At 46.4% G+C, this 24,980-nt stretch overlaps 1 protein-coding gene across 1 annotated transcript; it reads left to right on the forward strand.

The window, feature by feature from the left end:
- Positions 1 to 311: 311 nt before the first annotated feature.
- On the forward strand, positions 312 to 24,937 carry LOC138748678 (transcription factor Spi-B-like). The gene is made up of 6 exons (XM_069909284.1): positions 312 to 423; positions 12,451 to 12,475; positions 15,871 to 15,964; positions 18,226 to 18,422; positions 20,700 to 20,862; positions 22,656 to 24,937. Exons 1-6 carry the CDS (start codon positions 401 to 403, stop codon positions 22,973 to 22,975), a joined length of 822 nt encoding a protein of 273 aa, XP_069765385.1. The 5' UTR covers positions 312 to 400; the 3' UTR covers positions 22,976 to 24,937.
- Positions 24,938 to 24,980: the final 43 nt, after the last annotated feature.

The raw sequence follows: 24,980 nt of genomic DNA on the forward strand, positions 1-24,980 counted from the left end.
ATCTATTGTCACAGGCTGAGATCTCCCTCCTGCTTTTCATATTACAGGACGCTCAGGTAGGGTTGCAACGATGCCGCCTCAGAAAAAGGGCATTGATGCCGCTTGTTAATCTCTTGGCGCTATGCAGGAAAGTGTTATTGGCACATTTTCAGTAAAGCAAGTTCTTGCTTCAGCATCTCGCACACGCCAGAAGCCAAAAATGCATTCGCACTCAGTGTCTAAACAACTCCCAGAAATGTTGATTGTGCAATATCAAAGGGGATTTTTTTTTCGGAGTCAAATCACAAGACTCCTCCCACTTCGAATTCGGATTCTTTTTAAAAGCTTGTAGCGACACGAGCTTGCTCTCCAAAGAAACAAGACCGAAGACCCGGGGCTTCTCATCTCTGCTCAGTTCACCATGCACACCCTGGAAACGCCACAGTAAGTAATTACTTAAGGCAGTTCCCAGATGGGTACAGCACTCAGTCCCAGCACAGCCTCACGTCCCGTCCCAAAACAAGCGAAGAACTTTTTTCAAGTCTGCTTGAGTCGCCGGCGCTCTTTCACCCAAGTTACTTGATAGTTTATCAATTCTTTTTTGGGGGTACAAACAGTGGATGAGATCAGGATAATAATTAATGCATGTAAATAGGAATGGATTTTGTAAAGAAATTTAAACCGAAGTAATTTGGACTATTTTAAGGAAATTGGCCTTCAGCACAAACTTTTTTTTTGGACAATTGCTTCCCTCCCCCCCCCCCCCCCCATCCAAATGGGTCTGATTCTGCCTTTTTGGCTGTTTATTTTGACCTTGCTGTTATTCAATTGTGTAAAGTGGGTTGAACAACAATTTTGTGAAGTCTTGAAGTGAAGCTGGTATATTAAATCATTAATAGTTTGAGCAACAGTGCAGAGAAATAAATGGTTGGGGGTTGAGCATCTGTATTTTCTATCCGAGTTTAGGGGCAAACCCCGAATTGGATGGAATCTCAAAACTTTTGTTCGCATGCATTCTAATGCCTGCTCCAGATGTTTGGATGTACAATCCCTGGGTAACCTCGTGTTGTCTCAGAGAAGGGGAAAGTTGTTGTCATTTGCTGCCAGCAACTTTCCACTTTAAGAGCAAGGAGAATGACCAGTTAATCAGATTCTCGCAGGGCTGTGCACAACTGGAAATATTGACGGGGGCACTGGAGCAGATCCTGGTCTCTAAGGGTGTTATTTATTATTGATTCTTGCTAATATAAATAGACAGCTTATTTGCATTGTCTTTTGTGGCAACTGCTGTTTAAAACTTGCTTCTCAGTCAGAAATGAAGTTGTACTGTCTTTCTATCTATCCAACAGAAAGCAGCAAGAAGATTTTCTTTTGGTTTCCTCATCATGTTTTAAAAATATAGTGTAAACCACACTGAAAATTAGTGTCGCTCACATGATAATGAACTGGAGGAGTGTGTCACCCATTTGCAGATCTGAGGCCTTTGTGTCTTGGGATTGCTCTAGCTGGTCGCAATGCCTGTGGAAGGTCAATTGCTGTCCAGCCAAGTGACCAATGCAAAGTGGTGTTAATGGATGCAATGAATGTGGCACGGCTAGAGTGAGATTCAAATCTAGCTTGGAGCAATTACAGGGTTCGGTGTCCACAAAAAGACAGTGAGGGGTGATCTTGGGTAGGGGAAGTGGGTAATCAAAATGTTGCAGATATTTTTAAAAAATAGCTGGAAACACTCGATGGGTCAGGCAGCCCCTGAGGAGATAGAAATGGTTGACATTTCAGGAGTAGGATTCTTCACCAGATGGTTCGTAACCTGAAATGTTAACTGAAGATCTTTGGTTGACAGTTTTGATCTTTTGAGCTGCCTAAAAATCAATCCTTGGGTCATTGGCAGAAATATTTTTGCATTATTGTTGTTGACAAAGAAATGGCCTCCCTTTATGCTACCCTTTATAATCTCAGGATATCCTTGCCTGTTTTACAGCTAAAAATGTACATTTGTTTTTTCTAAATGTAAGATGTCAGCCCAACAAGTTTCTGCAAACAGCTGTATAGTAACAGCAGTTGTTTTTAACTGTTGATAAAATGCTGTTGAACAATTGCAACTGTTTCTCTCCCAATGGTACATGAACACCAGACTGCCGATTTCCCTAATGAGCCTTGGGATTTTTCGACAACAGAAACAGCTCTTGTTGCTAAATTTGTTGTTCACCCTTCAAAGGTCTACCCGAGTCTGAATATTGAGGTTATTCAAATTTTATTTTCCGTGTCTTCAACATAATATTAGCCTCTCTCTATCTCTGAAACAGCATACAACCTTCTCTTGATGTCGCCCCGCTCTGGCTTCCTGACTGTACTTGCCTTCCTTCACCCCACCATAAATGGCAGTGCCTTCAACCATTGAACTCCCTCCCTGAAACTTTCAGTTTCTCCATCTCTCTCTTCCATGGTGCTCTATCAATCCTACCTCATCCAAACTTTCAGTCGTTTGCTCTAACATCTTTTTGATTGGTAGTGCTCCTGTGAACCTTGTGTCATTAATTATATTCAAGGTGGTATATAAATGCAGGTTGTTATTGCCAAATACCATAGAAAAATAGGTGCAGGAGTTGGGCATTTGGCCCTTCAAGCCTACACTGCCATTCAGTATGATCATGGCTGATCAGTACCCGGTTCCTGCCTTCTCCCCATACCCCTTGATCCACAAGCGCCAAATCTAACTTAAATATTGACAAAGAACCGGCCTCAACTACTTCCCGTGGCAAAGAATTCCACAGATCCATCATCCTCTGAGAGAAGAAATTTTTCCTCATCTCAGTCCTAAAAATCTTCCCCCTTATCCTTAAACTGTGACCGCTGGTTCTGGTTTTTCCCAGCATTGGAAACGACCTACCTGCGTCTAGCCTGTCTAAACCCTTAAGAATTTTATATATTTCTATAAGATCCCCCCCCCTCAATCTTCTAAATTCCAGAGAATACAAGCCTAGTCTATCCAACCTTTCTTCATATTCCACCTCTGGTATCAGTCTAGTGAATCTTCTCTGCACCCCTTGCATGGCGAGGATGTCCTTCCTCAGATAAGGAGTCCAAAACTTTGACTTTTCTCTCTACCAGCAATCCATTTGTTTCCAGTCCTTCGAAAAGACAGGATGACAAACGTCTCCTGACGCAGTCCTTGATGAAACTGTGTAAAAGTTTAATCAGATTTTTTTTTCAGTAAAAACACAGAAATGCTGGAGGAGAGGTCCAGAGGAGGTAAAGATACATCACTGACATTTTGGGCCTGAACCCTGACTCAAGAATCTGCTTGTTCCTTGAAGAAGGACTCAGGCCTGAAACATCGGTAATGTATCTTTACCTCCTATGATGCTACAAGAGTTTCTCCAGCATTTTGGTGTGTTTTTACAACAATCCCAGCATCTGCAGACTATTGTGTTTCAACTTTATATTTCAGATAACTCCAGGGGTGATTGTTGTGAGGGAGAATTTGAGACCAGCACAGTGACTTCCTCAATTAATGCCCATCCTCCCCGCACCTAACTTAAAAATGTACTCTCACCAGAAGGGTAAGCAACCGCTTCCCACACGTTCAACTGGCCACAAGGAGCCATCCAAGAGCAGGGTAGCTGCTCTGAGGAAGGCTCTCGGCCTTGTACAGCAATAGATTTCTCTGTCCCACAGTTCTTCGGGGTTGAACATTGGAACTCTACAGTTCCTTTGAAGACAAACCCTCAAAGGCACTCGGCTCCATCCGATGCCTTCCTTGGATGGACTCTGCTCCCTCTTTGGCATTGACCACAGAGTGAGGGATTGCAGCATCCCCAGTGGTCACTAACAGGAAAGTGCAGGCAAACCAATAATGAAACTTCTCCTATTTTGGTTTCTGCCATGTGGTGTCACACAGTGCACCCGGCTCATGTGGCCATCTCTGGGAGATGTCACTTCTCCAAAACAAACGCCTGTTGAAAGTCTGGAATTAGTCAACATTGAAAGAAATGTGAAGCTGACTCCACAGGGGGCCATTTGTCCGGTGCGTGTGACAGCCTGCAGTGGCATCCTCCAGAACTGTACCATCTCAGGCCCCAGACCGTTCCAGGTTCTCGTCAGGTGTAAGTTTTTCCATGTCACGTTCCTGCAGGAGCTGAAGCCAAGAAGAACTAGGCCACATCCTTGGGACAAGTATTAATAAATGATTGAGAACAGTTCTTTTTAAAAAAAAATCAACACATTCTACCACGTAACCTTTTTAAAAAAAAAAAAATTGTGGTTTGTTGGAGGAGTGGGCTCTGGGTTAAGGGGAGATGAAATCAAAACAATCACTGATCAAGTTAACTAAGTGGAGAGGGTGAGATGGAGAGGGTGCATTGTGGAGTAGGAGTTCACACCCATCCTTGAATGAAGCTGAGGTGCAGGAATTTTCTTGGAGACAAAATGGAAATGCCATAGATGTTTAGAAGTGCCACTGTAAAAATAAAATAGTTTTAAGCACCCTGCTTTTGTTAATTCCTGACCCATTTCCAGCAAAGGGGCCAGCTGAATGTTTAGAGCAAGAATATCCATTGCAGTTTTCAGCTACTGACTTGCACCTCCAACACTGGGCTGGGCTGTCAGTTACACTCAGGTGGTTAAGCATAGAGCATTCTTGATATGGAATCAGCAGTTAGACCAGCTGAAATCTAAGACTCTGTGGTGACACATTGATTGGAAAGGCAATGGTCATTGGTAAATGAGAATTAAATTAGAGGCTGGAGATAAGATTCGAGAATCCTTTATAGTCATGTTACAGTACAGAACATGTAACATTACACAAAATTGTCTTCTGTCTGCCATAAGGCAGACAAAGAGCTGCCATTTGTGTCGCCCGGTGTCCCTTACAGTCTGAGAAAGAGGGAGAGAGAGAGATGCTTCTCCTTCCATAGATGCAGCCCAAGCTGCTGAGTTTTTCCAGCACTTTCCGACTGTGTGTCACCTCCTTGAAATGTTCCTTTCTGTCTGTTCTTGGCATTAGCATGTCTTATCATTACCTGTGCCAGGGTCCACATCAGAACAAGTCTAATCGGGGTGGGGGGGGTGCGGGGGAGGTGGGAGGCATTTGGGGGACCGTGGTGAGTGAGGCACAAATCTGATGTTCGAAAACTCGCTCAGCGGAGAGAGGGTGGGGTGGGGTTGGTGTCTTCCCACCTGCCATGAGCCTCCTCCATGCGCCGCCGTCACACTTAGCCCTACCTCCGATGTAATGGAAAAATGCGCTAATAATAGAGTCAAGTGACGCTCGCGACACTAGGGCTGTGGGTGGGTGGGGGTGGGGTCACAATACCTCATTTGGGAGGAGGCAATAACCGCGAATGACCCTGACTTGTGCATCATTAAGTGAGAACTGAGGGAGCGTCAATCACAGCAGATTTAGATTCACCTGTTGGCCAGAGCGGGTTATGATGGCAGATCTCCTTCCTTGATGGACATCAGTGGTTCAGGTGCGAAAGTGCATTCTGCTGGGAGGAACTCAGGAGGACAAACAGCCTCAGTGGGTGCAAAGGAATTTCAGGTTGGAACCCTTCATCAGTAGGTGATGAAGCGGCTTACAGTTTTGTACCAGTTTGCAGCATCAGACGTGTCTCGTCGTGAACCAGATATGTTGCTTTTTCTGACAGTATGGTTTTCAGTCACTGTTACTTCAATTTAAATCTCCAGCTATTGGGATGGGCTTCAAGTCCTCTTCTCTGAAGAGGAGGCCCAGGCTTCCCAAGGTTAGTCCAGTAACTTTGCCACAAAGCTACTACAGGAAAGATGCTACCATTGGCAGTGGTGGGACCTGTACCAACAGCATCTTTCTTGCTGCAAAAAAATCCTCAGGAACTTGGCAGACATGGTATCAAATGATTGGCGATCAGGCAATATTTTGGAAAGATGGCTGAGCTGGGACATCATGGCTCCTCTTGCTGGGGTTTCTGCAGAACACAGTCCATGGGACATACTGCACCACTCACCCCCCACCTCCCTCCAGTCTCACTCCTCGAACTGTATTCACAGAAGTTAGGGGCCAGGCTGCACCCCTGCGGCCATTACAGCATGTTTGAAGAGGGAAAAGAATAATCCTTTCATATGATAGGATACAAGAGTTTATTGTCCTATACATTAGTACAATGTACAGATACATGGGAATTCCTACTTGCTAGCCTCACAGGAATGTAAGATGCACCAACAGTAGGGATCAGCATGTGGCTTAAGGCAGAAAAAGTAATAGAAAAGGATATCGAAATATAAAAGGTTGCCAGGAATTTGCAGTGTGAGTGACCAATGTGAATCTTGTTCCTTGTCCCACGTTGGAATTCTGCAACTGTTTTCAGAGGGATGACCCATGTTAGCACGGAGTGGTGCTGAAGTGACCCTGGGGTGGGGTTGAGGGGATCGACCAAAATAATTCCAAGTACGATCCTGACCCCCACGGCTTCATAGCAGCAGCTCCCAAGGCAGCTTTTCGTTCTGATGACTCATGCTTATTTTGTGATTTGGTAAGAGTGACTTCCACAAGTGGCTTTCCTCTATTGTGTGTCACTTGTGCGTCTCGCAGCTCTTGGTCAAGAGCCTTTTCTGCTCCAGAAAGGACGCACAGTAGTCGGTGAAGATGGTCAACCCCTTTTCTTTCACCTCCATCCTGGTCTTTGGCTTCTTGTGTGCCTTAACACAAAATCAACCTAAACTCACTGCCGTGAGTTCCACGTTCTACTGGTTTATTCTTTGAACCTTCTGTTGGATTTATTCATGTTAACATTTCCATGCCACTGGTCTACAGCAGAGAAGGGTCCATTCAGCCCATATGTCCATGTAAGTGTTTGTTCCGTCCCTCATGACCTAATGCTTTCAAACACCACTTTTGTGTATAATCTAAGTTCCTCAGCTAATTTCATGAGGAATTTTCATATTCTTGACATTTAGGGCTCTCTCCTGTGGATGTATCTTCACTGCATTTGTTCCACGGCTCTATCGCTAACTCTGTCACACCTCCCTCAGCCACTTTTGCAGGATGGAGCCTGCGTGGTCTTCCCCGATTCAGGGACACTTTGATACCATCCTTGTAAATGAAGGGCTGTGGTAGATGGAGGTGTGATGCAGACCTCTCTTCATTATAGCCATGGGAACAAGCCCAAAAGCCATCATCATGTATCTATAAGCAATATAGATGTTGCATTTAAGTGAGTCAGGTCTATCCCTAGATCATGGAACTTTCATTCTATTTCCTCTGAGCTAAATTTTCTTATGACCTATTTGCCCCATTTTCTTGACTGGTTCTCAGACCAAAGCCATTCCTACCCATTTCCTCATTAACCTGTTCTCTCACAACTGCCTCCCTCTTCCCCCCCACCCCCGACTCTCCAGCCACCCGCGAAACCAAGGACAGGTTAACTATTGACCAAATGGATCGGCGCAGACTAGAAGGACTGAAGGACCCACTTCTGTGCTGTGACCTTCTCTCAACCAGCCTGTCTCTGGGATGAGAGGGAAGCTGGAAGAGGGGAAAAAAAGGAAGTGAAAAACAGGATGCCAGAGAAACTCAGCAGGTCAAGCAGTGTCCTTTATGTAGCAAAGATAAAGATACAGAACCAACATTTCGGGCTTGAGCCCTTCATCAAGGTATGGACATATGTTGGCTGGCACCCGAACAAAGCAAAAGCACCTGGAAGAGACCCAGTGATACCAGGGACACAGCACTGGATTGAACCACGGTCTCCGAGGAGGCAAGGCAGCACTACCAGCCCAGCACAAAGTTCTCACCCCCATTGGACTTAGAGGAGGGTGCAGTTTCCAAAGTACACGGATTAGGAGTGGGGATTATTGGAACGCTTGCAATGTGCGTGCGATTTCCCCGCAACCATTTATCTGTTCCCAGCCTCCTTGCTTCAGGATGGTGATGGCTAAGTTATTAGCTTCCTTTTATATCTATGCTGGAGGTGTAATGTGTGGCCCAAACTTACACGGCGATCAGGCTGGCAGGGAAGAGAGAGAAGACAGGAAGTGCAGAGAGATCAGAGCAATTACCATCGTTCTCTTTAGTACGGGGAAGGGATGAGAACCACAGACAACACAAAAGTATTCAGACGCTGTGATTGAAGTAAAAACACAACACTGGAGAAAGTCAAGCAATATATTATAAACTTTATACAGCAAAGATAACCAACATTTCGGGCTTGAGTCCTTCATTGAGGTTTGAGCAAAATGGTGGGTAAGAGAGGGAGGGCACAGCAGCCAACAGGGAGTGGGGGGGAGACGGCTCTATGAATGGAGAAAAGGGGTGGAGAGCTGGAGGAAAGAAGATAGGGAAGTGAGGAGAAAGGAGAGCAGGCCAGCAAACACCGGAGAAGTCGATACTTACAGCATCCGGCTGGAGGGCGCCCTGACGGAAAAATTAGGTGTTACTCTTCCAATTTATGGGTGATCACGGTTTGACAGTACACGAGGCCATGGACTGAAATGTTGGTGTGGGAGTGGGGCGCAGAATTAAAAGGTTGCAGATAAATGGCAAAAGAATCTGAAGGGAGATGATGCTGAACACAGGGTGCCAGAGGAACTCCATTTCAAGCAGCATCAGTGAATGATGGATGTTTTGAGCTGGAACCCTTTATGGAGACTGGTTTTGGCTTGAAATGCTGACCTTTTTTCTCCCATGGATGCTGCTCGGCCCCGCTGAAATCCTCCAGAAATTTGTGTTCAGCTTCCAGCAGCTGCAGTCTACTGCGGCGGGAGATGGTTGTTGTTTGTGTCGCACCTGGAGCCCTGCGGGCACTTCCGGACTCCTTACTCGAGGAAGGATGGACTGGCTTTAGAGGCAGAGCAGAGGAGATCCGCCAGGCTGATTCCAGAGATGAGGGGCTGGCCTATAGGGAGAGATTGAGTCATCTGAGACTGTACACGCTGGAATTTAGAAGAATGGGAGGGGATCTTGGAGAAACATATAAAATTATGAAAGGCATTGTTAAGATAGAGGTAGGCAAGTTGTTTCCATTGGTGAAGGAGACCAGAACTTGGGGACATAGCCTCAAGTTTCAGGGTAGTAGATTTAGGACAGAGGGTTGAATTCACTGCCCATTGAAGCAGTGGAGGAGACCTCAGTAAATATATGGTTTTTAAGACAAGAGTGGATAGATTTTTATATAGTAAGGGATATGAAGAAAAGGCAGGTAGGTAGAGATGATCAGACCAGCCATGATCACATTGAATGGCGGATCAGGCTCGACGGGCCGGATGGCCAACTTTTGTTCCTACTTCTTATGTTTGTATGTTTATATTGACAGAAGTTCTTGTGTTTATATTGACAGCTTTGTCAGCCAATGAATAGGTTTATGGGTGGGGCAACTGTCAAGGCATCACCAAAGAGTCAAATACGTAATTGCCAACATCAATTAAACAGAAACCAAGCAATGGCAGAGGAAAGAGAACATAACAGAAACCACACCAACTTTTCTCAAACTCAGCAGGGAACCTGTCCCCTGCAAGTGGTGGATGGCTGCAGACAAATTTCAATTCGTCCTTTGCCTACAGCAACTCAGCCACCAGGCTTGATTGACAGCAGAGTAAACCAATCACAGCCACTCTGCCTTCAGGTAGCATTTCCACTATAATGTAACTGTTTTACACACTGTGTTAGGATTTGGAACCCACAATGTGAATAATATCTCCAAAGGGAGCTGAAAGCTTGAATAGGAGAGAAGGAATCTTGAATTTAGGAAGGCCCTGAGGATGAGAGGGAGTGGTTGGATTGCTCTTTCAAAGGATGAACTCCCGCTCTGCTGGGGGATTTGATTCCATGAATCTGGATCAAAAATGATCCTCCCCTTCACCATGCACCTTCTCCATCCAAACTTCCACCCTTTCTCTGGTGAAAGGGGTTATGAGCCTAATTCAGCGGTTAGTGGTGGATTTGCACATTGACCCCTTAAAGTCACTGCACCAGCTTATTTCACCTGGCCCAGGTCAGCATGTGCCATGCACATTGAATGTGGGACGGACTTCTCAAGGAGTTAAGGTTCAACTTGAAGAAGGGTTTTGAGGGATTGGTCCGAGTGAATGGGGTTTCCCAGACCAGGGCTCAATGCTTGAACAATCAGAGTGGCAATGAATAGAACATAATTTTGTTTTGGAATAACTGCAATCGATTCCAATTTCAGATTTCTTGTCAGAGTACGTACATGGCATCACCTACTGCCCTGAGATTATTTTTCCTGTATTTCTTGTCAGAGTACGTACATGGCATCACCTACTGCCCTGAGATTATTTTTCCTGTATTTCTTGTCAGAGTACGTACATGGCATCACCTTCTGACCTGAGATTATTTTTCCTGTATTTCTTGTCAGAGTACGTACATGGCATCACCTACTGCCCTGAGATTATTTTTCCTGTATTTCTTGTCAGAGTACGTACATGGCATCACCTACTGCCCTGAGATTCTTTTTCCTGTATTTCTTATCAGAATGTACATGGCATCGCTTACTGCCCTGATTCTTTTTCCTGCGGGTGAGGCAGAATGACCACTTATGGATAGTGCAGGATAAACGGTACTCATCGTATTCATGTAAACAAATCAAGAAATGTAAGCAAATTGTGCAATACAGTTAAAAAAAAAGTAAAAGCCCTTAAATGAGTCCCTGATTGATTTTGTCGTTGAGGAGTCTGATGGTGGAGGGGGAGAAACTGTTCTTGAACCTGGTGGTGCGAGCCTTATGGCCTCTTTCCTGATGGTAGCAGTGAGAACAGAGCAAGTGCCAAGTGATGTGGCTCCTTGATGATGGCTGCTGCTCTCCGACAGCAGCACTCTCCTGTAGAGGTTCTCAATGGTGGGAAGAGTCTTACCTGTGATGTCTTTGGCTGTGTTCACTATCTTTTGCAGGGTTTTACTCTCAGGAGTATTGGTGTCCCCATACTGGAGGCCACGCACAGCAAAATGCTTCAAGGAGGACGATCATCTATGTTCAGCAGAATGGGGCTCCGTCTGTGTGGCAAAGTTCTAGAATTCCATTTTACAGCAGTCTGGGCCACCTGATACCCTGATGAGCATTTGAGAGACCTGTGATTAATCCTGAATCTGTTTAGCCCTTACTGAATAAATCAGAACGAGTGCTGTGAAAGAAAGAGATGGATGAACTGGGGACACTGGAACCTGGAGTGAACCAGTTGATGCTGCAGAAACTCAATGAGTCCAGCAGCATCCGTGGAGAGAAATGGTCAGTCAACATTTTTATTTTAAGGTTCCTGACCTAAAAAATTGACCAATCATATCTCTCTGCGGATGCTCTCCAGCCCCCGAGTTCCCCCAGCTTCTCACCGAACAACTTTAGCAGTGTTAGTTCCTGGTGAAGAAACCATGGACGTTTGGAGTCTAGAGAAGGCTGGAGCCTTCCCCATTACACCCGTTGTCACTGTTAAATAATTTCTCCAGTATTACTATGAGGAATGCAGCAGTGGCTGTTGATGCCTCAGATCCAGAGGTCCTGGGTTCAATTCTCAACTCCGGTGCTATCTGTGCACCTTCTCCTTGTGACCAAATGGGATTCCCTTGAGGGCTTCGGTTCCCTCAGTGTAGGCTTGATGTGCTGAATGGTCTTTGTATTGCCCAGAACTATGTCTCCCTTCAACTCTATGGCAGGATTCTCTTCCTAAATGACTTGCAGCAAATTGATCCAGAAGCAAAATACTGCAGATGCTGAAAGTTTGAAATAAAATGGGAAAGCCTTGAAATACCCTGGCAGGGGTGGGGGCAGGGCAGTCATTTGTGAAGGGAGGGAGAAACTGCCGTAATGATTTGCTTCAAAACTGCAGGGCTATTGACTCAAGCCACAACTCGGAAACTCTCTCCATTGCTGCTGCTTCAACTGGTGAATATTTTGTGTGATTTGAACCATTGATTCTTATTTAATTGATTGTAACATATCTTGGGATGGCCTGTAGTGAACAGCACCATTTAAATGCTGGAAATATTCTGCGGCTTAGCATCTATGCAAAGAGAGAGAGTTAATGTTTGCAGTACTTTTCTCTCTTTACTTCAGTTCCAGAATCCAGGATTGTATTTGGATTTTCCTCTTTAACTGCAGATTTGCTTTTTATTTTACATCGAAGGCTGGAGTGGTAGGGCAGCTGAAATCTTTGGCCTCCTATCAAAAGAGTAGCTTAACATCTGTGCCCGTAATCATGAATGTGTTCCATTAAACGGGAATACACCATCCACTGCTCGCCAACAATCTCACACCACTTCCTGAATGATCACGACTAATCCCATTTCTTTTGTTCTTATCTCATTCCTGCATAGAATTCCCTCTCTCTCCTGCCCCTCAATACCCACTTCATTCATTTATCGCCCCATGGAGGAGCTGAGCTGGCTTTGGAACAGGGTATCTCCAGATGCTGGTGTTTGTGTCCTGTGGTTGGAGAAATGCTTTCTAATGCTTGTAATGTTCTTATTCATGCATTTTTCTTTCCTTCTAGGATTGAATCGTCACAGATTTCTCTCGTAAGTATCAAAGCATTTTATAAAATTATAGATTTTTGCAACAGGGGATAGTGGTCTTGTGATAGAGAGGCCGAGCCTTCCGGACGCTGTACATGTCAAGGGCATCATGTGTGCTGTGGGCAGTGCATGTGATGTGGGCACCACATGTTGTAGGCTCTGAGTGAGTTGTGGGCACATTGTTTTGGGCACTGTTATGAACATTGTTGTGGGCACTAAGTGTGTTGTGGGCACCGCATGCGCTGGCGATGCATGTGCAGAACGTGGGCGACAGGCTCTGCGTGTGCTGTGGGCACCGAGTGCTCTGGAGGAGAGGGCTAATGAGAGAGAGAGGGGCTGCTTCTTTGGCAAGCCCCTGCAAGTCCCAGCACCGTTTTGTGGGGATATGGATGATGAATGGTTCAAAGGGGGACTAAGTTAATGATGTCCTCATGCATCCTCTTGCTGGTGGAAGTCATGGCTCCTCAGGTCATGTTTTGCAGTACATCTACTGATGGCCCACATTGCGGCCACAGCGTGCTGGTGCTGGAGGGGCGATTATTATGGTGATCAATCAGATTCCATTTCAGTGGCCAACTTTACTTGGATGGTTACATACAGAGCAGAAGTAGCCTCATCAGTCCTTCGAGTCTGTGTGAACCACAAGCCACGAAACATCCACTGATTCCATTTTTATTCTCCCTACATTCCCATCAATTGCCCCTGGATTCCACCCCTCACCAACACAGGGGGAGGGGGGAATTTATAACAGCAAATGTATGCATTGACCTGCACATCTTTTGGCTGCGTGGGGGGGGGGGGGGGGGTGGGGGGAGAGAGAAGCAGGGGAAACCCATGCAGTCACGAGGAGAACCTTAAAACTCCGCCCAGACAGCATCCATGGTCAGAATTGAACCCGGGGCCACTGGCGCTGTGAGGCAGAGGTTCCACTCGCTGCGCCAACCAATCAAGCTCCTTTGCCCTGGGTGATTCTTATCTCTTCGTGAATTGTTGGAGCGCCGGGCACTCGGGCAAAAGGGGAACTATTGTGTCCTGTACCATGGAGAAACAAAGAAATGGGAGTCTCTGAGCCTGCCCTGGCCTCCTGAAAAGGCAACATGATGTTACAACCATTATGTCCGTGATTTCAAAACTGAAAGAAAAAAAATCCCCCATTTCCCTTTTGGTTCTTTCTTCATGATCTGTTGGCTAACTTTTCTGTAAGCATCAAGAGCATGTGATTTTCCATCAGGAGAACTGATTCAGGCTGAGATCCATTGCTCAATCTGCTGCCTTCACATGGCAGCAGCTACACTCTGTTGAGCGGAGCAGCGGGGTTGATTGAGATCCTCGCTGTAGCGTCGTTTCATTCTGCAGGGGCTCTTTTGTGAGCTCTTTAGTTCATGGTCTCCAGATCACCACAAGGTGTCCTGTTAGAATGGGCATACGCAGAAAGGGCTCGAGCCACATGGTTGAATGGCTGTGAGGAGAGGTGGCAGACAAGAGGGCAGGGCCAACTATCTATTCAAATTACTTGCACACTCCATTAGGCAATCTCGTCCAACTTCTGTCCCCGCTGAGGGCACTGGCTCCGCAGATAAGAGCCCAAAGAGTGTCTTGCAGACACAAAGAGGAAACAGATGGCAGCTTGGGCTTAACCAGTTCCATTAGAGGGTCCACCTGATCATGAACGAGCAAATGCTGTAGAAATAAATAGCAAAGATGTCGGTGCACTCGAATTCAGTGAAACAAGACACCAACGTCTGTTGGGGAAACATTCAAATCTGATGGCTTTCTGCCAGGTTTGTACACAGGAGCTTGTAGCCGAGCAGGGTTTGGCGGAAGGTGCTTTACTTTGTACCAGTGTCCTTGCCTTCCTCCTCAGTTAATGCTCACGGTGCAGGGATGAGGCAGTGCTTCACTCCTGGGAGGTATTAGACAGAGGCCCTGGATTTAAATCTCTGACAAAGTTGACTTCAAAGAAGAGCAAAGGTGTTCTCCTTGCTGCCCCAATATTAGATTATAATTGAATTATTTTTTGTCATTTGTTAAAGGGAAAAGCTTTATTGGAGTGCTGTCCAGAAAGGTCAATCCACACTTACCATATATACAGTATAGCATGTAAAAATCAAGTTATTTGGGCAGGTCAGCTTTTACAGGGGTTCATCCTTTTGACTGCTGTAAGCACCTGTGTTGTTCAAGGCACTGAGAGCTCGGATGACTGGGACTGGGAGGGAGATCTGTGTTCCAGGCATCAGGAGCTCAGATGGGTGGGCAGCTGGGGCCGAGGAGAGTCTGTGGCCGGAGGGTCAGGAGCTCAGATGGGTGGTCGGCCAAGGCCTAGGAGAGAGTCTGGGGCCAGGGCTCTAGTGGGCAGGCGGGCCCAGGGTCCACAGTTGGGGTGTTGGGAGCTCAGAAGGGTGAGTGGCCAGGGCCAAAAATGTGGTGGGGGGGGTTGACTTTTATACAGGTCATATGGAAAACACGTGATTTATGGGCCACAGTGGGGGTGGGGGGGAGACTATTACACAGATCGACAATTACTTAAGTATATAAGGTGAATACAGCAGTTAATGGAATAATAAATCAAAGTGCTAGGTGTACTGTTACAGTGAATTAAACAGTGCAGTGTATCGTGTTACAAAGACAAAATACAGGCTTCTGAGAAAAGTACATTAAATAATGCAGTAAGGTCCATTCAAGAGTCTGATGACAGCAGGAAAGACTCTGATCAACAGCGACTGCTTCAAAGTTTTTCTTAACCAAAAATAGATTCTTCAGAATAAATTATTTACAAAAAGAAAACTGTTCAAATTCTCTCCCTCCCTTGGTTTTATATCACTGTACATCATTATATCAATTCCTATTTAAACCATTACCACCACTGTGGCACCTTGTTGTTACTTCCCCCCCCCCCCACCGCTCTGTTGCTTGAGGGGGGCTGCCCCTCGGTCTCAGCCCATCTAGTATGGGAGGTCCTTCCCTACAGTGCCCCTCGAGTCGGCTGCACCAAGCCTCAGAGGCCTGGAATGGGCCAGTCAGCAGCATTCCCGCACCGACATTTCCATGCGCTGAAAGACCAGCGGGTTCTGGTCTGACTCAAGTGCGTCTTTCACCGGTTTGATGGTCTGCCAGTTCTGGATGTCTGACTCTGTGTGTGTGAGTCCCCAGGGAGCAGCCCGCAGATCTGTCACGCTGAACCATGACAAGGACCCTTGTACCCTTCTCTGTGCCCGCTTCGCAAATCTGCACTCTTCCAATACTGCGGGACCCACACTCTCTGTTGAATAAATATCTCAGTGGCTGGTCAGGGGAATAAGAGTCCTTTATCACACGGAGGACGTCCTTAACCATGAGACAGGAACACCTGATAATGAATGGCAAGCCAGCAAACTAATAATTCTGTTTCTTCTCCATAGTACCCTGATGCAGTGTCGTATGAAACAGATGCATACTGCAAGCACGCGCCAACTCTGTATTCATACTATGTGGCTGATCCAGAACAACCTACAGGTGAGGGCCTGTTCTCTCTCTCTCTCTCTCTCTCTCTCTCTCTCTCTCTCTCTCTCTCTCAATCTCTCTCTCTCTCTCTCTCTCTCTCTCTCAATCTCTCTCAATCTCTCTCCGTTTGGGAGCCCTGTCCAGCCCTGCATTATCTGCCTCTGACCCAGGGAACATTTACTTCAACCATTTCTGCTTAGTGCCAGTGAAATGCTGCAAGATTTTTGTCGTACTTGACGGCGCCGCTGTATTCTTGCTGTCCCCCACCCACCAACCCCCCCGGAGTTGACTGTCACTGTCGAGGTCAGCATTTGCTGCCCATTCCCTTGTCTTCTTCATCAGGTGGGTGTTGGATCTCTGAAGTCTGGGTGGGAAAAATGGTTGCAGGAGTTTTCCCAGAAACAATGGAGGAGGGGATCACATGGGGGTTAATGAATGAACTGAAGGGAATGTGCCTATTGTTCTTGCACCCTAGACATTGGAAGCTGCAGCTATTGAGGAACCCGACAGCCAGTGTAATCCTGTAGATTCAGCCACTGTGCCCTGGTGGTGGGGTCGTTAATGTCCATAATCCGAGGAGAACAATTAGGCCATTTGCAGATCGAGTCTACTCTGTCATTCAAATCGCAGCTGATGTATTTTCCCTCTCAAAATCCACTTTCCTGCATTCTTCCCATAACCTTTGAAACCCTTACAAGAACCTATCAATCTCTGCTTTAAATGTCCCCAATGACTCGGCCTTCACAGTCGTCTGTTGCGACGGATTCCACAGATTCATCATTCTCTGTTCTAAAGGGATGTCTTTTTGAGGGCAACACGGTTGGTGTAGTGGTTAACCTTTACAACGGCAGCAATCAGGACCGGACTAGGTTTTGAATCCCGTGCTGTCTGTGAGGAGTTTGGATGTACTCTCCGTGCCTGCGCCCGTTTTCTCTGGGGATCCAGTTTCCTCCCACCATTCAAAACATACCGGGCTTGTGGTTAATGGGGTGTACATTGGATAGCATGGACTCATGGACTGTATGTCTAAATTTAAAAAATTAATATTCTTAAGCTGTGCCCTCTGACCCTCTACCCTCCCACTACTGGAGGTATTTGCTCCATGTCTACTCTATCCAGCTCTTCCGATGTTCAGTGGATGTTGATAGCAGTGACAGATGAGGTGTTAATCAGGCAGGCCATTTTGTCCTGAGAGATGTTGGTGATCATCTGGGCAAATGGACAATATCCCAACAATCGCAGAGTATGGAAAGGCTTCAGGGAAAGGGGCAATGAGTTGATCTGAAGGAACCCCCAGAATCCTGCAGAAAAAGGGCGATTTGCACAACACTGTTACAGTGCCAGCGACCGGGGTTCATATCCAAGAGTTTAAACGTACTTCCAGTGTTGGTGTCTGAGCACTTCAGTTTCCTCCCACCCTTCAAAACAAACCGGGGGTTGTAGGTCAGTTGGGTGTAATTGTGCAGCACGGGTTTGTGGGCAGAAAGGGCCTGATACTGTGCTGTATGTCTAAATATAAATTTAAAAATCCAACCTGGCCCAGAAGTCATGGGAACTATAATTGGTCTGTTGGGTGCTGGGGGATATTGATGGGAAATGGCCATATACACGTTGAGCTCTACGCGTATCAAACTCAGTGCTGTGTCCCATTTCTGTAATACGCAGGCTTTTCCCTAGGTTAACAGTGTACTTGGTTAGTGGTCTATATTCAATGTACAGAATCAGGTCATTGAAACAACTGCCCTGTGCTGGTGTCTATCTCTGGTCTAATCCATCTCCCATGGAGGCATAGATCTGGGTTAACTGAGCGTGTCGGGTGATTGGGATAAAATTACTGACCTTATTGGGAAGCTTCTGCAAGTTGGCACAGGGACTCCAATGGGACGGCCTCCTTCCCTGGACCTTGGTGTTTACAGCCATCTGCTAGCCCATTGAAGCCAGGAAAGATCATCAGACTACCGTGTTGTAGAGCTCCAGAAATGTAGCTTACCATTAGATTCCTCAACAACAAACTCAGTCAAGGATTCTTATTTGTGCACTTTATTGATTTTTTAAAAATTCTCTCTGTATTGCACAGTCAATTTGTTTACATTCATTATCTGTTAACATTTCTTTATTTGTTTACATGTATACACTATGCAGTTTTTTTTGCACTACCAATAAGTGGTGATTCTGCCTTGCCAGCAGACAGAAGAATCTCAGGGTTGTATGTGTATGTATGCACTTTGACAATAAATCTGAAATCTCTTAACGAGTTGCCTCCCTGCGTTTAGATCATTACTGGGCTGGCACGGAGCACCATGCAGTGGGCTACGACCACTTTGACGGAGGGCAGTTCACGCAGCTTCAGAACGTGCCAGTCTCCCACCTGCAGAGCCTGTACCCTCAGTTTCCACTGGAGGTGGTGAGCACGCCCGACCCCTCATTGCCGAACCACAGCAGCTGCCCGTTGGAGGAGGAGTACAACCAGGTACTTGGGTGACAAGGGGGGTCCAATCTCTGGGCAGTTCCAAGAGGAGAAAGAAAAGCACAGGGCCATCGCCCTCGCATTATTTTGTCTCACCTACATCATTCTGCACAGGAACAATGTGTTAAGTCACAGATTAACAGCAGTAGAAATTCACCAAGGCAGTGTTATTTTTAAAACAAAATATTGATTAATAATTACTCATAATATAACATTTTACTTAAATCTACCCCAACGCTGCATGAATAGACTTATCGTGCGTGTATGTGCATGTGTGTGTGACCCAAACCATTACAGCTAAGGCACAATTTTGCAAAGTCATTCCCAAAGTTCAGTCTTAGAAATCCTGTGCTGAAACTTTTAAACTGATGCTCAGAAGTCATTACAAAGAAGGTGGGAGAGACTGAATGACTGGACTACTGGAAACTCACAAATCTTTGTTAAGTTGCTTCCAGAGAAATATCTTTTTGGATTTATTACAACTCCCCTCTTCCTTGTGTAGGGGAAATGAAATGTGTGAATTCCACGATGTTCTCAAAACCCAGGCACGGGTCAGTCAAAACGACCATCTCAGTGTTCATGATCCAATGCAGGAATTCGCCTGCTTCCTTTACCCAGATATGGGTCAATCAAAATGACCATTACATGGTCATGGTGGCTCAATAACTCCCCTGGCAAGGAGAATCAGCAGAAATGTCAATTTCCACACAGAGTCATTCCGCCTCAGATGGCTGACTAATCAATACCGAAATACTGTTTCTTTAAGTGTCCCAATCACATGACTCATAACACATGACTCTTTCTCACCATCTGTTTTTCCTGAATAAACCACCATGGTTCTTCTGCCAGAGCATCACTTTGTTTCTAGTCAATACTCAACAGTGCCACTCCATCTGTGAATGTTGTGAAACCTCTGAATGTTTGCAGCCTGTACCAACCCCTTGTAATACAAGAGTTTGATAATGGTTGAGTCCTTCTTGTCATATACATTGTACAAAGTACACGTGGACTGAAATTCTTCCTTACTGCAGCCGAATAGGAGCTTGATTTAAAAAAAAACCCACTATAGTTGAGTTGCAGTAAAGGCAAACTTCTTCAATAGTTGAATTAGTCATTTAGTCGAATTAGTAGTGTAGGGAGTTAGTAGTTTATGTTTATGGGGGAAACAATGATCTCTGATGGCCTAATGCAGTGGTTCTCAACCTTTTTTCCCACTCACATGCCACCTAAAATAATTCCTTACTAACCACAGAGCACCTATGGCATCTTATGAATGGGGAAAAAAATGGTTGTGAACCACTGGCCCAGTGAAAAATGTGCTCTGTGGATGGCGTGTGATCTGGATAGTAGTGCAGGGCAGCGATGGGCGAAAGGTCACGTGAGGATATTTCTAGCACGGCACGGTTAACGTAACCGATCACGACAGGGGTTCGAATCCTGCACTGTCTGTAAGGAGTTTGTATGTTCTCCCCGTGTCTCCGTGGGTTTCCTCCAGATGCTCCGGTTCTCACCCTCTCTTTAAAACGTACCAGGGGCCTAGGTTAATTAGGGTAATGGGGCGGCGCAGGCTCATGGTCGGAAGGATCTGTTACCATGCTGTATGTCGAAATTAATTTTTTTTAAATTTAAAAAAAAACTAAATTAAAGTAAATTAAGAAACGTCCAAACAGAGAGAAAGAGGAGAATGCTTCGTGAAAAAGGCAGTCAGTTTGGGCTAATTGAAAGGAAAGGTGTGTGTGCGAGCTGCTTTGCTGCTTCGTCTTTCTCCTTGTTCTGTTGCCTCTCGGAGTTCCTAACCAGCATGTTGACAGTGCCCTAGTCCCCAGCTTCCCTCTGAAACACAGTTGTCTGTTCCTGTCACTAGACCTGACCCTTGGTAGAACAGATACAGCAGCATCTACTGGGGAAAGGGGTAAGTGCTCAGGTGTCGGGAAGTCAGTCAGATCTAAGTCATCCTGAAGAAGATTGCATCTTTCCTTACCTTTGCCCAAGTGCCATCCCTATGACCTTGCTCTCGTTCAAACCGCACTTTCATTCTCTTTGCCCTTGCTTCCAAATTCTCTGACCCCCCCCTCTATCTTCCACCTCTCTCTCTTTATCTCTCACTTTTCCCTTCTCTGTCATAATTCCCTCTTTCCTCTCTCTCTCATCTGATTCCCTCCTCTCTTCTCCCCCCCCATTCCTTTGATAATCACACACCATGCCCTGATAAGATCACTTGTCAGTCACCCTCTCACTACGGAGACTTTATCTTGCCACCTCCTTTCCTTTCACCTCCAGGTATTCCCAATGATGTACTCTTCCTATCAGACATCTGCCGACCTCTCGAGCCCGTCGGTGTCCGAGGATGATGACTATAACCTGGGCAGTCCTGTGCTGGAGGTGTCCGACAGTGAATTTGATGAGAACATTCCTCCCAGAGAATCCTCATCACACGACGGAGGTGAGCAACTGTCCACTCCTCATTGATTTGCTGCTGGGGTATTCCCGGTTTTCGTGATGTGGTTGGAGTTTGGGTCGATTCAATGGGAGGCTGGGGGGTGGGGGTGGAAGCGGTCAATGTCTTGGATTTCCTTGGATCGTGTCCAGGTTGTGAGGGAGGTTGTTAGGTGCAGAGCTGAGAAAAGGTAGCCACGCAGGAGAGAAAGTTGAGAGGAAATCTGATCGTGGAGGGATATCAGGATCAGACCCCGATGGAGGGAGCTTGCTGTCCATGGCAACAACTGCTCTTTGATGGGGGGTGGGAGGGTTTGAGGTGTGCACCTGATGATTGTTCTCCCGAGTAGCACCTGTAATAGTTGATATCATTTTCCCTATATCATGTGTAAAATTCACCAGCCTATCTGAGCTCTCGATGCCCTTTCGCCTGGGCTCCAACTGCCCATCTGAGCTCCCGACACCCTACAGTCAGAAATAGTATGCATGTAATAGTCAACCCCCTAAACTTTACGCAAAATTCGACTATTACACAAATTCATACCAGAAGAAAAAGGCAGATAACTCGCACATGGTAGGCTTTATAGTGCCATCAGCTGGAGAGTCCGGCCCAAGTTATCGATGAGGCAAATAAAGGGGCGATTGGCCAGGTGTGCGCTGACCTATGGGCATGGCTTGACCTTGATTGGCAGGTACCGTAACTTCCAACTAGGTTCCAGGTGGAGAGGCCACATGCCCCTCCGCAATCTACATTCCCACTAGGTTCCAGGTGGAGAGGCCACATGCCCCTCCACAATCTACATTCCCACTAGGTTCCAGAGGAGTCACATGACCCTCCACAATCTACATTCCCACTAGGTTCCAGAGGAGTCCCATGCCCCTCCACAATCTACATTCCCACTAGGTTCCTGAGGAGTCACATGACCCTCGGCAATCTACATTCCAACCCATGGTGATTGAGGAGAGGTTAATATACCACAGTGGGTGCGCTTTCGTACGTCATTCTGTTTTAGAGTGAACTCCTCTTGATCTTTATTCAAAATAGACATTCAACAGTGATTACAGAGTTGTTGACCTTTTAGAATTCTTTACTCTGGCACAATATGGAAACAGACCCTCCAGCCAATGCTGACCATAGCACACCAATTTTTACCTACCATTACCCATTTTATTCACCCCATATTCCCATCACCTGTTCCCCCCCCCACCAGATTCTACCCATCACCCACACAATGGGGGCAATTTATAGTGGCTAATAAACTCTCTGACCGGCACATCTTTGGGATTTTAAATTTAGACATATAGCATGGTAACAGGCCCTTTCAGCCCACAAGACCATGGCGTCCAATTATGCCCATTTGACCTACAGCCCCCAGTATGTTTTGGAGGGTGGGAAGAAATCGGAGCCCCTGGGAAAACACACGCATACACAGGGAAAACGTACAAACTCCTTACAGGCAGCACCAGATTCAAACCCCCAGTTTCTGGCATTTTAACAGCACTGTGCTAACTGCTATACTAACCATGCCTCTCCAGTTGTGGGAAGAAACCTATGCAGTCACAGGGGAATCATGCAGGCTCCACACAGACAGCAATAGAGGTCAGAATCAAAACTGGGTTGCAGGAGTCGTGATGCTGCACCTTCTTTGAGTATCCCCTGTACAGAACTTGAGAGCTAATTCCCAGACTGCTCCCCCCCACCCAGTACTGAGTCCTCTTCCTCCCCAGAGTAGTTCTCTCCCCTCTCTCCAGTAACCTCGACTCATCAAATAACTGTCTCCCTTCCCACCCACCGCACAGGTACCAGGAAGAAGGTGCGGCTCTACCAGTTCCTGCTGGAACTCCTGAAGAGCGGGGACATGCGGGACTGCGTCTGGTGGGTGGACCGGGAGAAGGGCACCTTCCAGTTCTCCTCCAAGCACAAAGAGATGCTGGCTCATCGCTGGGGAATGCAGAAGGGCAACCGCAAGAAGATGACCTACCAGAAGATGGCTCGGGCCCTGCGGAACTATGGCAAGACCGGCGAGATCCGCAAGATCAAGAAAAAGTTGACCTACCAGTTCGACGCCATGTTGCTTGGTCTGAAGAAAACAGAATGTAAAACCAGCTACATGCCCTAACCTCCCCGGAGGAAGCAGGTTTTACCCCGAACCGATTATCATTTTTATTAAGGCAGGAAAGCTGGTTTTAACAATGCACTTACTTCCTTGTTTTTGCAATATGTTGTATTTTTCTTTTGAGAGCGCTGTTGAACTTGCTGGTGTCTCCCTTTCTCAACCTTGTGAACAACATTAGTGGATGCAGCATTGAGTAAAGCTGTACAGTTCTCCTGCATAGCTCAAAAGGTTAAAGACGGTTGTTTCATACGTTGGAACCTTTTTATTTCCCTCCAGGGGTAGATGGAGTATCTCTGGGAGGAAGTGTGTTGTTGGGGGGGGGGGGGGGTTCTCTTTAAAGGTTCGGATGAAAAGTCATCAGCCTGAAATGTTAACTCTCCAGAGACCTGTCTATCCTGCTATTTCAAGCACCTTCAGTTTTTATGTTTATGATTGGTGGGGGGGGGGGAGGGGGGCAGATAATTACCATAGTGGGGCAAGAGAAAAGCTGGAGATATTCATAAGTCAATCTGGAGAGTCATTTGAAAGCACTTCCTCAAGCAAGGGAATAATGTAGCACTCTCACCTCCCAAATCAAAGGCAGTTCTTGGTCTGAGTTGATGTATTTCCATTGCTCCAGGGTTCCACACCAGGGCAGGTGCTCAGACCAGGGGTTTGGATCAGCTGTGGGTGGGTCAGGGCAGGTTTATCAGAGCTGTAATGCCCTTCTCTATCCCTCTCTCTTCTCTGTGATCCCCACTCCACCGGAATCTGAATCACTCGAGGACCAGAAGGGTTTGGTCAGCCAAGGACGGCCCCTACCGCAGGGAGATAGACCTGGTGAGGGCCAAATCTCTTCTCAGCTGCAAGGCTTCAAGTGAACTAATTTCAGAAAACACTTATTTGGGCTTTTCTGTAGCAGGTCCTCGTGGAACAACTCTGACCGACTCGATTGGTCCCCATCCACCGTCCAAATTCCCTTCACTGACGACCATAGTGCTACCCCATCTGTTCCTCTCTGCCCAATTGGGCATCTCGAATCATAAATGGGTTGGAGCTACAGCCATGCTGATGCTTGCCAAGGTGGCTGATGGGAAACAAGCCAAGGGGAGCCTTGTACTTCGAGTGGCAGCTCTCTGGACACGCGGGGCAGGGTTAGTGGGAACAGGATATCCAGAGGTTCAGCGGGTGCCCGATAGACCAACATTTTCCTCCTCAGAAGAGAGTCGACTGTGTGCGTGAGAGTTTTCTAATTTTCCATTTGCTCCTTAAAGTTGGCGTTACGTTGTAAAATTCATTGTTTAAGGGAGGTGCCATTTCTAGGGCATTCTGGAACCACAGTGTGGGCACAGCCAAAATTCTCTCCCTCCTGGTGAAATCTACGGGAAGCATTAAAAGGGGGTCTGGGCCCACAGGAGTAGAGGTGGAAGGGAAGGAACACATTCATTATATTTGTCTTCCAGGAAGCTTGAGGTGTGTCTGTATATATCTGTGAAACAGGATCGCGAGGAGGTATGGGTGGGATTATGGAAAAGTGTTCAAGACAATGAAACTTGTGTAAGGAATTCAAGTGTGGAGGTCATTTGCTGGTTTCATTCCTACCCTCAAGGGTCTGCTGTACACAGTGTATGCTGCTTCGAGAGGCTGCACTCTGTGTGAGGAGGTGGTGCGTCTGGCCCTGAACGGGTGCCATGAACTTTGGTTTCGCACCGCTGATCTCATTGAATGGCAGAGCAGGCCCTTGTGATTCCTCACACGGTCTGCAGCCACACACATCCTTGTGGAAAGCTGTAACTTCACCTAGTGAAGGGGTGGGGTAGAACTGCGGTGAACTCCACCAGCTCCTTCGCCCTACGATTTGGGCATCACTCGCTGTTGTAAATAAATGTAAATATCACGGGTGTTAGTCCCTTACTAACAGTTCTGTGATGGAAGGATTTTGATATGTTTGTACTTTTAACAAGATTAAAAAGAAAATCTCACTCATTTTTACAGCTGGTGTCAGTCATTGTAGATTACACTGGACAAC

This window comes from Narcine bancroftii, chromosome 13 (genome assembly GCF_036971445.1).
Source record: "Narcine bancroftii isolate sNarBan1 chromosome 13, sNarBan1.hap1, whole genome shotgun sequence".
Classification (NCBI taxonomy): domain Eukaryota; kingdom Metazoa; phylum Chordata; class Chondrichthyes; order Torpediniformes; family Narcinidae; genus Narcine; species Narcine bancroftii.

Excerpts from the sequence above, each read along its gene's own strand:
- LOC138748678 (XM_069909284.1), top strand. The coding sequence starts at position 401 with ATGCACACCCTGGAAACGCCACA. Across the intron at positions 15,965-18,225 it reads TGATCCAGAACAACCTACAG|ATCATTACTGGGCTGGCACG; the intron begins GTGAGGGCCTGT and ends CCCTGCGTTTAG. Across the intron at positions 20,863-22,655 it reads ATCCTCATCACACGACGGAG|GTACCAGGAAGAAGGTGCGG; the intron begins GTGAGCAACTGT and ends CCCACCGCACAG.